The sequence below is a fragment of the Strongyloides ratti genome, scaffold srae_chrx_scaffold0000004 (genome assembly GCF_001040885.1).
Source record: "Strongyloides ratti genome assembly S_ratti_ED321, scaffold srae_chrx_scaffold0000004".
NCBI lineage: Eukaryota > Metazoa > Nematoda > Chromadorea > Rhabditida > Strongyloididae > Strongyloides > Strongyloides ratti.
Window position 1 is genome coordinate 78,525 of NW_020171512.1, and position 16,588 is coordinate 95,112.

General features: G+C 20.4%; 4 protein-coding genes across 4 annotated transcripts; 3 read left to right on the forward strand and 1 right to left on the reverse strand.

Moving 5' to 3' along the window:
- Window positions 1-1,743: 1,743 nt before the first annotated feature.
- Window positions 1,744-4,703, forward strand: SRAE_X000201400 (Protein argonaute-4; the record flags this gene model as incomplete). Its single annotated transcript, XM_024643007.1, has 2 exons — window positions 1,744-1,792; window positions 1,852-4,703. The coding sequence occupies 2 exons, from the start codon at window positions 1,744-1,746 to the stop codon at window positions 4,701-4,703; spliced, it is 2,901 nt and encodes a 966-aa protein (XP_024499485.1).
- A 1,848-nt stretch (window positions 4,704-6,551) lies between these two features.
- On the forward strand, window positions 6,552-6,923 carry SRAE_X000201500 (Hypothetical protein; the record flags this gene model as incomplete). Its single annotated transcript, XM_024643018.1, has 2 exons — window positions 6,552-6,612; window positions 6,676-6,923. 2 exons carry the CDS (start codon window positions 6,552-6,554, stop codon window positions 6,921-6,923), a joined length of 309 nt encoding a protein of 102 aa, XP_024499486.1.
- Window positions 6,924-7,214: 291 nt separating this feature from the next.
- Window positions 7,215-8,067, reverse strand: SRAE_X000201600 (Hypothetical protein; the record flags this gene model as incomplete). Its single annotated transcript, XM_024643030.1, has 2 exons — window positions 7,215-7,888; window positions 7,926-8,067. The coding sequence occupies 2 exons, from the start codon at window positions 8,065-8,067 to the stop codon at window positions 7,215-7,217; spliced, it is 816 nt and encodes a 271-aa protein (XP_024499487.1).
- A 682-nt stretch (window positions 8,068-8,749) lies between these two features.
- SRAE_X000201700 (Hypothetical protein) lies at window positions 8,750-9,574 on the forward strand (the record flags this gene model as incomplete). The annotated part of the gene is made up of 5 exons (XM_024643041.1): window positions 8,750-8,762; window positions 8,806-8,859; window positions 8,904-9,039; window positions 9,078-9,219; window positions 9,263-9,574. 5 exons carry the CDS (start codon window positions 8,750-8,752, stop codon window positions 9,572-9,574), a joined length of 657 nt encoding a protein of 218 aa, XP_024499488.1.
- Window positions 9,575-16,588: the final 7,014 nt, after the last annotated feature.

Here is a 16,588-nt window from a genome sequence, read left to right on the forward strand (position 1 = left end):
CATCTATAATTATTACTTTCTTAAAATGTTACAAAATTTTAGTTAGAAAAATTTTATAATATTATAAATACTTATTTTATTACTATAGTTATATTTTTTTAAAAGGTAATATTTATATTCCACGTGTTAAATTATAATTTTAATCTACCTTAACATATTTTTAAATAATTATTATAAAATTTTAATTTATTAACAAGAAATTTACTTTACAAGTTAGATAACATGCTTTTGTAATGTTTTATTTATAATAAAATTTTTAATTATTACTTAATTTTAAAAAATTTAATATTAAATAAATATTGATAAGATTTTTATAAAAATTTTAAATTTTTAAAAATACTTTTAAATTAATACATTTTAAACTATTTTTTTTTTCTTGAAATAATTATCAAAATACATAATTTTCTTATATTTTTATTATAATAAGCAAATTTATCTAAATATAAATTATTAAATATCCTTTTAATAAATATTTAAAAGATATAACGCATTTATTTTAAAAAAGACTAATTTTTCTTTATTCATGATTGATGACAAATTATTAATCTTAAAAAAACATTGCTAAATGTTTTGTCATGTGATTAAATTAATTTTTGTTTTTTTTTTATAATGATGATACAAGAAAATTGATTTTTATATATTAAATCCAACAATTTTAAGTTATTAAAAGAAAAAATTTTATTTTGTATATAAAATTAATGAAAAAAAGATAGCTTAAATTATTAGTAAATATTAAACAAATAAATATATGTTTATAATTAGTTGTAGATAAAGTTTGTATATAATATCTAATTTATTCTTTATAATTTGAGCCTTTAAATTAGGCAGTTTATAATTTTTTCTATAACTAATTGTTATATTGCAGTTAGAATTGGCATTAATACTTCTTATTTTTTTCTATTTCTAACATATTAGATTATTTTAAAAGTTTCATAAAAATAAGTTAATTAAATGTATTTAAAATAAATTGTATTATTATTAATTTTCAAATGCTTATAAAAAAATTTTTTTTTAATATTTAGAATTTAAATTGTTCATAGAAAGATAATTTTTATTTTTATGTTGACATAATATAATTAGGTAGCTATATAAAACTTTTTACATATAAACCAAAAAAATGCCTTTTTAATCTTTTATATAATTTTGTATTTAAGACTATATTCTCTACTGATGTTTGATCTAAGTGCTATGTACTACTTTGACTTTTATGATAGTAGTAGTAGTCACTATCGTAGTATAACATATATTAACATTTTTCCAATCAACCCATTTTATCTTAAAAAGAAAAGCATTTTAACGATTAGTTTATGTGTCAATTTTAGATAGGCGCATTTTTTTGATTTAAAAACAACGTTTCTCTCTTACGTTTTACTTTGTATTTAAATTGTTTTTTAGAGCAATTTAATGAATGTAAAACATAACTTTAGTAGTTTGAATACTTATATATATCATATTTAACATTCTTTTTAATCAATAAATATAATACTTTATACTTTAACAATATTTGTCACGCGACAATATTGGTCTAATGAACGTTTATACTGTTTATATTAGTAGATATATAATCATATTGTGAACGCATTTTAATTTCTGCCATATTATAGATACAACATTTTATTATTGTTATCTTCATAACGGGAGTTTTAAATTGTTTCTACTAAGAAACATATTTTTAATTGAATAATAGTTGCTAATTTCGCAAATTATTGCAAGTAATTTAGATCTCCCAATTAAGAAATAGATATGGCTGCAACTGGCATTGATCATCAACAAAATATGAATAACATGTTTGGTAAGAATTAAATAAAAAAAAAAAAATAAATTTTATTAAAATAATATTTTTTTTTCTAGATGCGTTGAGTTTTGATGATAACGGAACTATACAAATGCCAAATTCTATGACTGGATTTTTGGGACTTCAAGATGCTAATCATCATTATATCCAGAATGATTTTTTTACAACTCAAATAACAAACCTACCTCAAGATTTGTCGGTGTTGCATACTGGATCCCAAAGTATTATGAACAATGAAGGGAATATGAGCGACAATCACTCATTACTCTCATTTGCACCTGGAGTCCCAATGATGAGTACTATAAGCGACGATCAACAAGCGTTGATACCAAGTCAACAGTTATCATTCACTTTTCCTATCCCAAAACGTCCTGATCATGGCCAGCAAGGAAGAGAAATAGCCTTGAAGGCAAATCATTTTAAGGTATCAATTCCAGGAGGTAATGTACAATATTATCAAGTAGATGTATCTCCAGAGAAATGTCCAAGAAAAGTAAACCGTGACGTAATAAAAGCTTTAATTTCTTCTTATCCAAATGTTTTCGTTAATACAAAATTAGTTTATGATGGTAAAAAGAATATGTATACAAGAGAGTTATTACCAATAGGTACTGATAGAAATGAATTTGAAGTCAATTTATCTGGAGATTCAAATCAAGAAAGAAAATTTACTGTTGGAATACGTTATCAAGCAACTGTTTCATTACAACGTCTTGAAGATGCAATGGCTGGAATTATTCATAGTATTCCTGCTGATGCTGTACAAGCTATGGATGTTATTTTAAGGCATTTACCATCAACACAATATACTCCTGTTGGAAGATCATTTTTCTCATCACCACATACAACAAAACCTCAACATAGTGGACAACATCATCATGGACAAGATTATGGAAAACTGGGAGGTGGGCGAGAGGTTTGGTTTGGTTTCCATCAATCTGTAAGGCCATCAGAATGGCGCATGATGTTAAATATTGATGTCTCAGCTACAGCATTTTATCGTAGAATGTCTGTATTAGAATTTTTAGCTGAAGTATTGGAACAACCTGTCTCAACATTTGCTGAAAGACGTTCCTTATCTGATGCTCAAAGAGTTAAATTTACAAAAGAAATGAGAGGATTAAAAATTGAAATAACTCATTGCGGACAAATGCGTAGAAAATATAGAGTTTGCAATGTCACGAGAAGACCGGCTCAGTCTCAAACATTCCCACTTCTTAATGACAATGGAATGACTACTGATTGTACTGTTGCAAAATATTTCCTTGACAAATATAATATGCAATTAAAATACCCTTACTTACCATGTTTACAAGTTGGTCAAGAACATAAAAATATATACCTGCCATTAGAAGTTTGTGATATTGTTTCAGGACAAAGATGCATTAAAAAATTAACTGATACTCAAACTTCAACAATGATTAAAGCAACAGCACGAAGTGCTCCTGAAAGAGAACGTGAAATCACAAATTTAGTTCAAAAAGCAGATTTTACAAGTGATCCATATGCTGCTGAATTTGGAATTTCTATAACACCTGAAATGACTGAAGTTAAAGGTCGCGTTCTTCCAGCACCAAAACTTCTTTATGGTGGGCGTACTAAAACAACAGCCTTACCTAATCAAGGAGTTTGGGATATGAGAGGAAAACAATTTCATACAGGAATTGAAGTTAAAATGTGGGCTATAGCATGTTTTGCTCAACAAACTCATGTCAAAGAACACGATCTTAGAAGTTTTACAGGAAATCTTCAACGCATTTCTTCTGATGCTGGTATGCCAATAATTGGACAACCATGCTTCTGTAAATATGCAGTTGGCGTTGATCAAGTTGAGCCAATGTTTCAATACTTAAAAAATACTTATCCTGGTCTTCAATTAGTTGTTGTTGTTTTACCAGGAAAAACACCAGTTTATGCGGAAGTTAAACGTGTTGGTGATACTGTATTAGGTATTGCAACACAATGTGTTCAAGCTAAAAATGTTATTAAAACAACACCACAAACACTTTCAAATTTATGTTTAAAAATGAATGTTAAATTAGGTGGTGTTAATTCAATTTTACTTCCTTCAGTTAGACCAGCTGTTTTTAATGAACCTGTAATATTTTTAGGTGCTGATATAACACATCCACCAGCAGGTGATTCTAGAAAACCATCAATTGCTGCAGTTGTTGGATCAATGGATGCTCATCCATCACGTTATGCTGCTACAGTTCGTGTTCAACAACATAGACATGAAATAATAACTGATCTTGCCTATATGGTTAGAGAACTTCTTGTTCAATTTTATAGAAATACTCATTTTAAACCAACAAAAATTGTACTTTACCGTGATGGTGTTTCTGAAGGTCAATTTTTAAATGTTCTTCAATATGAATTAAGAGCAATACGTGAAGCTTGCATGACATTAGAAAGAGGATATCAACCTGGTATTACTTTTATTGCTGTTCAAAAACGTCATCATACAAGACTTTTTGCTTGTGATAGAAGAGATCAAGTTGGTAAAGCTCAAAACATTCCACCAGGTACAACTGTTGATGCTGGTATTACTCATCCAACAGAATTTGATTTTTACCTTTGTTCACATGCAGGAATTCAAGGTACCTCACGTCCTTCACATTACCATGTACTTTGGGATGATAATAATCTTAAGGCTGATGAATTACAGCAATTGACTTATCAAATGTGTCATACTTATGTTCGTTGTACAAGATCAGTATCAATTCCAGCTCCTGCTTATTATGCACATCTTGTAGCTTTCCGTGCTCGTTATCATTTAGTTGATCGTGAACATGATTCTGGCGAAGGTTCACAACCATCTGGAACTTCAGAAGATACAACATTATCAAACTTGGCTCGTGCTGTTCAAGTTCATCCTGATGCCAATAACGTTATGTATTTTGCCTAAAGATTTTAATTAATCAACGTATTACCAATATAATTCAAGTTGCACAAAAATTTCTCCTTCATCCAATATATTCCTATAATTATGTAACTCTGATATTAATAGTGGCCGACAAAGAAACACATTCATATTTTTTATTTTACTAACAACAAGCAATTTTGCAAAAAAAAAAACGATCATAGTTTTATGTTTTATGGTGAGAAGATATGAAATTAACTTTTAAATAACAAAACTGTCTTTACTATATACGCCATATCCTACTGTCCAATGGTTAGAAAACATTAAATGCTCTTAAGCCTATGAATATTATAAACAAAATAACAATATATCTTCTTTTTTTTAAAAGGCTTATTTTATATAAATTAATTGATTAATGAATAATTGTGATGATTTTATTTTTCTTATTATTTAACAATAAAATTTGGATGAACATTTGTTTTTTATTATTACAAATAAGTATATTATAAAAATACTTACTTTAAAATTGATCATCACTAAAAACAAAACATTTTTTTTTTTGCTCAATTTTGTTTAAAAAAAAAGTTTTAAAAAGTGGTAACATTTTTTAAGCTTTTTATAAATTAATTTAGCATTATATAATAAAAAATAAACCAGTCAATTTATTTAAATAATCTTTTATATAGCCTAAATATAATTATTCTGGTTATACTATTACAAAAATTGTATAGTTTAATATTTAAAAAAATTTTATTTTTGATATTCTTCACAATCTATTTAATGAAAATATCTTATTGATCAAAATTAAAATAAAAAAAAATGCTTAACCTTGTAATATTAACAATTTTTTAATTATAATTTTTATTATTCTATTATAAAAGTTTTTTCTTTTTTGAAATAAAATATATTTAATTAGTTTTACATACAACCTTCTCTTATTAGTCATTTATGTTTTATTAAAATGGTGATTCATATTATTTATCATCTTAATTTAAAAACATAACAGTGAAAATAAATCTCATGTTATTCAAATATATATATAAATATAAAAACATAATATTATTATAATATTATTTATTAATTTCATTTTAGTCAATTTTAAAGTTTTAAATTATCTTTATAATATTTTAACAATATAATTAGTAAATTGTATATGTTATATAATATATTTCTATACATATATAAAATTTTTATATTTCATTTAATACATTTGATTTATTTATTTCCTTATAATTTACATTTGTTAATTTAGAAAATAAGAGTAAAATAAAATTATATCTTTATATTTAGTTAACGGCAATGTTAGATATTCTTCAATACTTAGTGTAAAGTGTTTTAGTTTCTTGAAAAATATTTTATACTATATAATTAGTAATTACCATACTTATAAATTTGAGCACTATAATAAGATCGAATATATAATAGTTGATTAAGGATATTTTAGTAATTTAATCTATAATTATATCTGCTATTCATATATAATATATATATATATATAATACTTTATTTTACTTTATATAAAGAAGATTATTATTATTACCATATATAAATGAATATTTTAAAATAATGTGTATTATTGTTAAACAGTCATTTTATTCTTTTATAAAACTCAAATATAAACTTAATACTTTAATTGGATAAATAATAAACTTGTTATAGATTATTAGTCATTCACAATTTTGATAATCATTACAACATAGATATATATTGATTTTTTTTTAATTTCTTACATTTTTTTTAACATTTAAAATTTTATTATTTATAAGAATATAAAATTTTTTATAATACTTTTTATTTTAAAATATTTATTTTAAATGATAAATTTATATTTAAATTATAAAAAAAATAAACTATACTAGTTACTATAAAAACATTTTTTTTAGATTTAAGAAAATGAAATTAAGTAAACAAAATCTTTTTATAGTTATTTTCTGTCTTTTAATTGTTCAACCAGGTAATATTTATGGTAGCTGGTTTGATGATTTAACAAATACAATTTCAAATGGTCTTAATTCAGCTGCTGACTATATCAAAGAAACAGCTGCTCCAACAATAAAAAATAAAACTGAAGAGTTAAAGACAACATTACAAGATCCTGATACATACAAAGGATTTAAAGAATGGCTTAATGAAGTTGCTATTCCTACAATAAAAGAAAAAGCATCTGCTGCTGGTGATTATATGAAAACTGAAGTTTTTCCTGAACTTAAAAAAGTTTATGAAGCTATTAAACATAATGATACACAGAATATGTCAGACAAATAGTATTTTTAACTATTTAATTTGCAAAAGTATTCTAATATATTTATCAAAATGTTAATTTTGTCTTTTTATTTAAAGTTTGAATTGACTATCAAATTATTATTTATCATTTGAAAAGTAATCAAACAAAAACTTTTTTTTAAATTATTATAAAATTTTACCTTAAATATTATTTTAATTTTTAATTTTTTTGATATAAGTTTTTAAATATCAATAGAGAAATCTAAAGTATCAGATTACATAATTAGATATTTATCAAGTATATGTTAATTTAAGTTTTACTGTTGTTCTTTTTTATATAGTTGTTGTTTGAGTATTCACAACAGACGTTGTTGTTAAACTTTTTGATGATGTTCCAACATTTGCTGTAGTAGTTACAATATTTGTAGATTGCGTAGATAGAATTTTAGATGTGGTGTAAGGTAATGTTGATTGTTTTGAAACTAATTGTGGTGTAGATTGAATTTTAGTTGAAGGCATAGATACAGTTGGTAATTTTGAACCTGATTGTGATGTAGATTTAATAGATGATATAGTACTTGATGATAAAGTAATTTTAGCTGTAGTTGATGATGGTTCTAAACATGATTCATATGCTTTGACATAGCATTGATAAAGAGCATTATTTGTTGATGTTTTATTCATTTCATCTATATAAGATTTTATTGAAATCAATGATTCGTTAGATTGTTCAAGATTAACCTCTATTGTTTCAACAATTGATTCAAGTTTATTATATATAGATGTTAAATTATTAAGTTCATTTTCAATCTTTTCAACATCACTTTGAATATTTTTAAGTGATGACTGAATATTTTCATTTTCATGTTGTATTATTGTTTCATCTGTTGCTTCAATAATTTTATCATTATCAATTTTTTCTTTAAAATAACTATAAATTTTATTAGATAATCCAGGAACTGTAAGAATATATGTACATGTACCAGCATTACATTGTTTTTGAAATTCTATAAAATTATTATATTAAAGTAATTATTAACATACTTGAATGTGAATGATTAAAACTAATTATTGGTCCTTTTGGTAAAACTGTAGAAATACCTTGATTATCATCAAAAACATAACAATTTAACTTAGATGACAAAAAAATGATAGCAAAAAAATAAAGTAAGATGAATGCTTTCATTTTTTATATTTAAAATTATTTTATAATAGAATAAATTTATTAATGTTAAAAATTATAATTATTTGTCCAATAAAAGTGATTTATCAACCTTAATTTATTTTTATGTCCTTATAATTGTATATATATACGTATATTTTTATTGATAAAATGAAATATAGGAGCGTCAATTTGATAAAAAATGCTTCTATATATTGATAAATAATGTTACCAGATAATTTTATTATCTTGTATATGACAAATTGTAAGAAAAATACTATCTAATCTTTCATTTAAATTAATCCATTTATATATATAAAATTTTAAATAATTATACAAGGTAATTAATATAATTTAAGTAAAAATAACAATATTTTGTTATTTCAAATTAAATTTGAAATTAAATTAATTTTTAATAGTTTTAAAGTTTTTATAGAGTTATATTTGAGAACAATTTTATATTTTTCCATATTCAATGTTGATTATTTTTTCTTAATGCAATTCAATCGATAAAATTTTCATTGATAAATCATGTTAATAATTAATAATTATATAATTATAGCTTCATAATATAATTTAATTTTGAAAAAAATGAAGTTATTTTTTTAAAAATTTTTATTTTATTGATATTTTTGAAATTTATTAAAAGTAAAAAATTAAAGAAAAGTTGAATGGATGTGATTATGGCACTTTATTCTTGTAAATTATGTTGGAAAGATGTAATATGTTAGAAATGTTTTAAACTAAATATCACTATACCAGATGAAAGTTTATTTTGCAATAAGATTATTACTAAAGTAGTAGTCTATTTTTATTGTAAATATTATTTTATTAAAATACTTTTTTAATACTTATTTTAGTTAAAATGTTTCAAATGAAATCATTTTTTAAAATAGTATGTCCATGTTTTTCTGACTTGTTTGATGATGAGACTCCTTTAATTGGTGATGATGTAATTAATCATGAAAATGGAACTAATTGCCAACTAAATCAAAGGTATACTTTTATTTATATTTTAAAATTAATTTTTTAAGAGAACAACAAAATATTGAAAGAGAAAGTTTAAGAAGATCTTCATCAATGAGATACAATAATTCACGTTTTAATAAAAATGATTTTAAAAGAGATGAAGAAACAGAACGTGCATTACAACAAATACTTGACAGAACAAAAGAGGTTAGTTAGTTAGTTTTATAATTTCCTTACTAAGTTATTCAAGAGAATGATAAATTTTAATGAATTTAATGAAGAAATAAATTTTGAAAAACTTAGAAGTATGATGGATAATGAAAAATATTTGAAAGAAATAAATGATCATGATAAATTATCTAAAGATACTATTAAAAAAGATTGTCTTTTGGAGCCAACATTTGACGATGAAAATTTAGTAGATTTGCTAACAAATGCAAGTGCTTTATCTGAAAGTGATTCGGTAAACATTAATAAAATGTTAAAAGATTTTAAAACTTCACTAAAAACAGTTAATTCAATTAATTTTGATGAACCATTGGTGGTATATATGGATCTTTAATTTTATTCAAATATGCATAAATTATCAGTATAAATCTACTTTAATCAAATTTCTACAAATATTCACACGCACAATTATTATTGAAAAGTTTTATATTTTTTGATTTTTAACAATTTCTCAAAATTATCATGTTAAATTCTTTCAAATATTTTCATAAATATTAATTTTACAAAATGACACATTCTATATATAAAAATATTATTATACTTGAATTATTGTCTTAATTATGAAAAATTAATTGTTTTATTGATGTTTAATAAATTTAATTGTAAAATATATTTCTTTTATAATCATATATCATTAAATACTTTATATCTTTTAGCAGATCATTTATTCATTAATTAAATAAATTTATTTTTTTCAACAGCATATAATTTATGAGATATTATTACAACATCTTGCCATTTAAATTATTTGCCATTAATTAATAGCACTTTTTTTATTAAACAAAGTTTCTAAACTTGAATAATTTATCTAAACTATTGCATATATTTAAAAATCAAAATGTTGTATCAGAAAAAAATAATGTATAATGTGTTTAAAATAAACTCTAATGACTGTTAATATTAAAATTGTTTTAAAAATAATTACCTTAAATTGCACCATTACATTAGTTTTGTTGCCTAAAAAATATTTGAAACAAATTTGTTTGATGATGTAACTGAATGAATCAAAATAAATTGCTTTTCACTCTATGGCTATTTTTATTAATTAATTTACTTTTATTTTAAATCATCTTCATTAAATTTTTTTGACCGTTTTGATATTCTTATGGTTGATTGATTTAATCACAAATTAAAACAATATTAAGATGATATTTTTTACATAAAATATAAATTTTTGTTTTTGATTGATTAAAAAATAGTCATTATTAATGTTTTAAAATAATAATTTGTTTTTTTTGAAATCACATAAAAATAAATGAAATTTAATGGTTTGATTTTTACTGTTAAAAATACCATCACACATGCATATAAATTTTATTTTAAATTTTATTATAATGGTATGTTTTAAAAAAAAATTTTGAACAATTAACTATCATTAATGATCAAATTAAGAACATTTCTTACAAAAATATACATAAATTTATGCATCATTTATTTTTAAAACTTTTTCAAAACTTGTATACTTTTAATTATTGAATATACAAAAAAAAAATCTCCAATTCTGTTATTTTTATTATAATAATATAAAATATTTACTTTCATTATTTAAACATACCTTTTCTATATTTTTTTTAAATAGGAAAAATAAAATGTGCGTACTTCAAAAGTTCATTTAATGATCAAAAACAGGAAAAAAAGTTTACTTTAATAAACTAAGAAATTTATCTATAACAATGTAATTGTTTGATAAGGTAATTTTAGAAAATATAAACTAAGGTATTGAAATATTTATTGTATATTTGCTCTAGTATTAAAATAACATATAAATATAAGAATTTTAACTTATATCTTTCGGTAGACTGTTTTGGAAATAGTTTTATTAATTTTAAAAAATAAAAGAGAAATATTCAATTTAACTGTAGATATATTATAATTACTTTTTATATTTTATTTGGTTGTCGAATGAAAATCTTAAATTAGTTAACAATTTTAAAAAGAAAGTTTTGAATAGGTATATATTATACCTCATCAAATCCCTGTATTTTTTTTGACATAAAAGTTTTTCACAAAAAATAAATCATTTTAAAAAAAACTAATGCTTGTTTAGAATAAAAAAAATTTTCAAAACCATTTGAATCATCTTCACAACGTTAAAATGAAATTTTTGTTGTATAAAGAAAGAAAATGTTATTTTGTTTTTGGATTATGTTACTTGAAATTATTATATTATACATTTTAAAGTTTCTGTCGTTTAAATGAGAATTATACGAAAATGATATGTTTATAACATAATCCGTGCTATTGATTTTCTTCCAAATATTTACTCAAAATGTTAATTATGTGGAATTTTGTCATCAACACAAAATAAATCACAAAGACATCAGACCTGGAAATATTTTTCTATAAAATGATACAATCGTAAAGTTATCTGATTTTAAGTTGTAAACTTGTTTTGTATCAAGAATACGGTACGTAGCGGTTTATAAAAACAATCTAGTATATGGCATCAGAAATAATTGAAAAAGTTGGTTATACAAATAAAATTGATAACTGAGTAATGGATGTTTTTTTCTATGAGAAAATACATTAAATATCACCATTGGTCCACTAACAATAATAAAAGATTTCTTACATTGAAACTTTTTATCTTTTAAATTTTGGAAAATAATTGAAAAATTGATAAAAGTTAGCATAACAAATACTCGATTTTGTATAATTGAAATTTTAGAATAAAATTTTTATTATTTGCTTTTTTCCTATATTTCTAAATTATTCTTACTTACTTGTTTTTATCTTCAGATTTGTAAAATTAGCTACTAAAATATACTTTATATATATCCATTTTTAACAATGTTATCTTATTTAATAAACAAAATAAAGTTAATATAACCCATTTATTGTTAAAAAATAAGTATAAACATATAAACTTTATTGATCTATTTATTAATATTTACTTTTATATCTTTAAACAACTTTTATTACAAATTTGTAAAAATAATTAAATTTTTTGACTAGTTTAAAATTATGAAAATAAAAAGATTTAAAAATTTTTAATATAAAAAATAAAATACTTTTAAAATTTATTATTTTATATTAAAAATGAATCAATCTTGTTTAAAAGAAATTTTTATTTACTAAACTTTTTATATATGATAATTATAAAAAACTAATAAAATTTTATAGTGTTCTTAAAAATATATTAATAAAAATACAAAAGATGAATAGTTACAATTGTTTTATTAATTTTAATAATCAATACATATCATAATAAAAATCATTTTTTCAATTAATTCTTTTCAAAAAGATGTAAAAATGAAAAACTTTATTTAATTATAATGTATAAAAGACATAAAGAATATTATACTTAGCAAGTAAAAATTTTAACTTTTAAATAAGAAGAATAAAAATATTTTAAAACAATAGAATAAATATTGTTTAAATTTTTGAAACATCATATTTGTATATTGAAATTATTCCAATAAATTTATTTAGATTATATCATAACAAGTAACTTTTACATCTATTATAGATATTAAAAACAAGAAAATTTATTAATCTAAAAAATGTTTTGTTTAATGATAAGATCTATTTTATAAAATTTATATATTTAGTAAAAAACATTAATTTGTTATAAAAGAAGGCTCAAATAACCAACAAAGATTTATTAGTTGCAGCTTGATTGACAAGATAACATTGTAAAATATGAAATTTCTGATGACCTGCAAACTTTATTATATGGAAACAACTTCTTAAGGGAAATTGAAAAGTTATTTTTTAAAATTTAAAATATATAGCTTGACATTTAAAAAAAAATGATGTTATTTCAAATTATATTGAATTATGAAAAAATTTCTACAAATTTAAGTTGTCCAATAAAAATGAAAGTCTTTTAAAAAATTTTTTTTATCCATTTAATTATTTATATTATAAAGTTTATTTCTTATGACTTTTTTGTTATATAATTCTATATTTAAATTGTATAACACGATACTTAGTACTCTTATCGTTATCTTTTGATTATTTCTATATTTAAAAAAGCACTTTTATACATTATCCTATGATTATAGTTATAATTCAAATCCAATAAAAAAACTTTTTAATATCACTATAAGACATTTAAAAATATAATCATTTATTTAATCAATTAACACTTTTCAAAGTGTAAATTGTTTTGTGAAGTTTGTATTCTTTTAAAAAAAGTATAAATTTCTAAATATCATTGATAACGCAACTTTATTTTATAATTTGTAAAGTTAAATTAAAATTTTTTAATAATAATAAAAAAAAGTTATATTTTATAACAAATGCAATACTTTTACATCAACAAATATTTGTAATGTTAATATATTTATTAAAAAAAAAATTAAATGTTGTGTATTTTTAGCAAAGAGTTTAAATATTACTTTAAGATATTAATCACTTTTATATTCAAAAAAAAAACTATGTTTTTAATAATTGTAAACAATTGCTAATTCAAAAAGTTTATAAATTAGTTAAATCTGAAAATGTTTGAAAAATATATTGGTTTAGTATCTAACAATATTTGTGATAAAAATATACAATATGCCATTAATATTTAAATGTGAAGATATTTTGTTAAGAATATTGAATCATTTTTGCAAATTATAAACTATCAAAAATCTTTTTTTAAAATAATAAATTTAGTATGTTTATAGATATGAAATGTTAATTATTTTATTATATAAATTTTTTTTTAAATATATACTTAAAAAATCTACAGCATATTCTATTTTTATTTCTATTTATTTATATATTTCATACCATAATTTATGTTCTTAACAGCTTAACAAATTCCCTAACCATTGATTTAAAATGAACTATAGTAAAGGAGTAAAAAAAAATAGATTTAAGAAAAGTTTCTAAAAAAAAAAACAAAAGATTTAAATAGCCCTTATTTATTGATGTATAAGTAGCTTTAAAAATGATTGTAGGGATTAGAAAGAACTATTAATTTTATTAAAGTATTTTTAAAAGCAATATACTTATTGATATACTTCCTTTCTTTAAAAAAATTATAATATATGGTTTTTAAAAGCAAATACAACGTTTATTTAAATTTTTTTAAAAAAAATCATTTTTATTTACTATAATAAAATGTTTAAAAAAATTTTTTCTTTCAAAATAATTTTTGAAGCAAAAGGTCACAATTAATATAAATTTAAAGAAATTAAACCATCTAAATAAAACATTTTTAAATAAAAAGCATTTAAAATTTTATATAACCTTTCTTTTTTTCTTCAGATACATTTGGTGATGTAATAATAAATGGCATAAGCAAATACAAAAAAGAATCTAAAGTTTTTAATATTATTTATTTTTTTTTAAAGTTGTTGTTAAACAGATGTTTTTATTTCCATATGTAATTATATGTATAGGAAATGAACTTTTAAAAAATACCTTTTTTATATAGTAATGATGTGTTAAAAATAGACATTGAAATATTCTTAACAAATATTTATTTTAAAAGTTTATACCTTTTATTTGTAAAATAATATATTTAAAATAATAGAAATACATTTTAAATGAAATGTAGAGATGACAAACATTTTACAAATTTGGATAGAAGAAAAATTCTTTATTAACATAATTATTATATTTTAATGATAAATTTTATAATGTATTGAGATAGAAAGTTATTAATAAAATATACTGTATAAAAGATTATAAAACTAGAATACCTCTGCATGTATACCATGTATTATTAGTTTAATAACTAATTTTTGTTTTTAAAACAAATTTTTTTTTTCTGTTTTATTTACATACCAAAATATAGATATAAAGAAATGACAAAATATTTATTAAACTTTTTTAAAATATCAATACTAATTAATTATTATAATATATTTTTACAAACAAAATTATTTTTTTAAATGATAAAATGGATAATCTTTTTTAATTAATGTATTATTTTAGAAAATATTTATGAAAAAAATTATTAATAAAAAAAAATTTATTATAAGCAGAAGGAATATTAAATTGTTTTTAAACATAATTAAAAATTCATTTTATTTTATATACTTTTCATAATGTTTGTTAATTTTTATCATAAGAAACAACAAAGTATTGATAAAATAAATATATTTTTTATCCAAATAACTTTTTGTTAAATTAACACAACATAAAATATACAATCAATATTAAAATATACTGTTTTATTAAATTTTAAGAATCATACCAAAAGAGTAAAGATTTTTTTTATAACATCATTTATACCAAAACTGTTTAATAATTAATTTTTAAATCATTAACTGGTAAATAAAGAAAAAAAAACTATTATTTTTACAAAATTTTTTACTACATATTCTTAATTTATTAGCATTTATTATTTAACATTTTATTACATCATGTAAACAACTCCCAATTAAAGTTGATATTTGATAACTTTTTTTGTATAACCAATTTTATTTTTTTGATAAAAAAATAAAAATATTTTAAAATAAAATTTATGATCTTATACTTATTTATTTCCTGTATTCTACCAAAAAATGGAAAAAGAAGTTTTTGTGAAAGTATAAATATATTTTCAAAATAGAAAAAATTTTTCCTAGACACATAAAACAATCGTTATTTTTTTTTATATACAATTGATTGAAAGCTTTATTGTAATCATTAATAGAAATTAAACAATTTTATTTTCAATAGATTTAGTTCATAAAATGTTATATTTTATTAAGAAATAAAAAAAAATAGTTTTTAGAAAGTATTTTTCAAGGTAACAATACTTATTAATATGAAAATTTAAAAAAATTTTATGTTTGTAAAATATAAATTTTATTAACATTAAGTGTTAATATTTTATATAGTTCTAGAGAATTATATTTTTAGTACTTTGAAATTATATAAATATAAAGTTTTTTTTTTTCATAATAATACCTTCATCTATTAAATATTACAAATAATATTTTTTTTTTTAAATGTTATTTAATAAATTTTAAAATTTTTTATCTTTATTATTATATATTGCCGAGAAAAGTTTTATTTACTTATTCTTCTTTTCTTTTCGTCAAAAGTGCAAATTTTTCTTTTTACCTAGCAGGCGTTTTTTCATTTAAAATCATGTGATTTTTTAAAAAACATATATGTCCAACCTCCTTATCTATATAATGATTGTTAACAAATTTTTATATAAAACAACAATATTATTAGAATAAGAAGAAATTATAGTGCAATATTTATTCTAAAATATTTTTATTATATTATTTGAAGCCTTTATTATTAATAGGTGTAGATTGCCATTCAACTGTTAAGAAAAAACTGTTGAAAGACGTTCTATATCTCTTAATTTTAAAGTATAAATATTTATTTACTAATTATGATTCAGTTCCTTTTAGAAATGTAAGGTAATCTTCAAAAGAAATGTATATAATTTTATTTTTAATCAACTTTT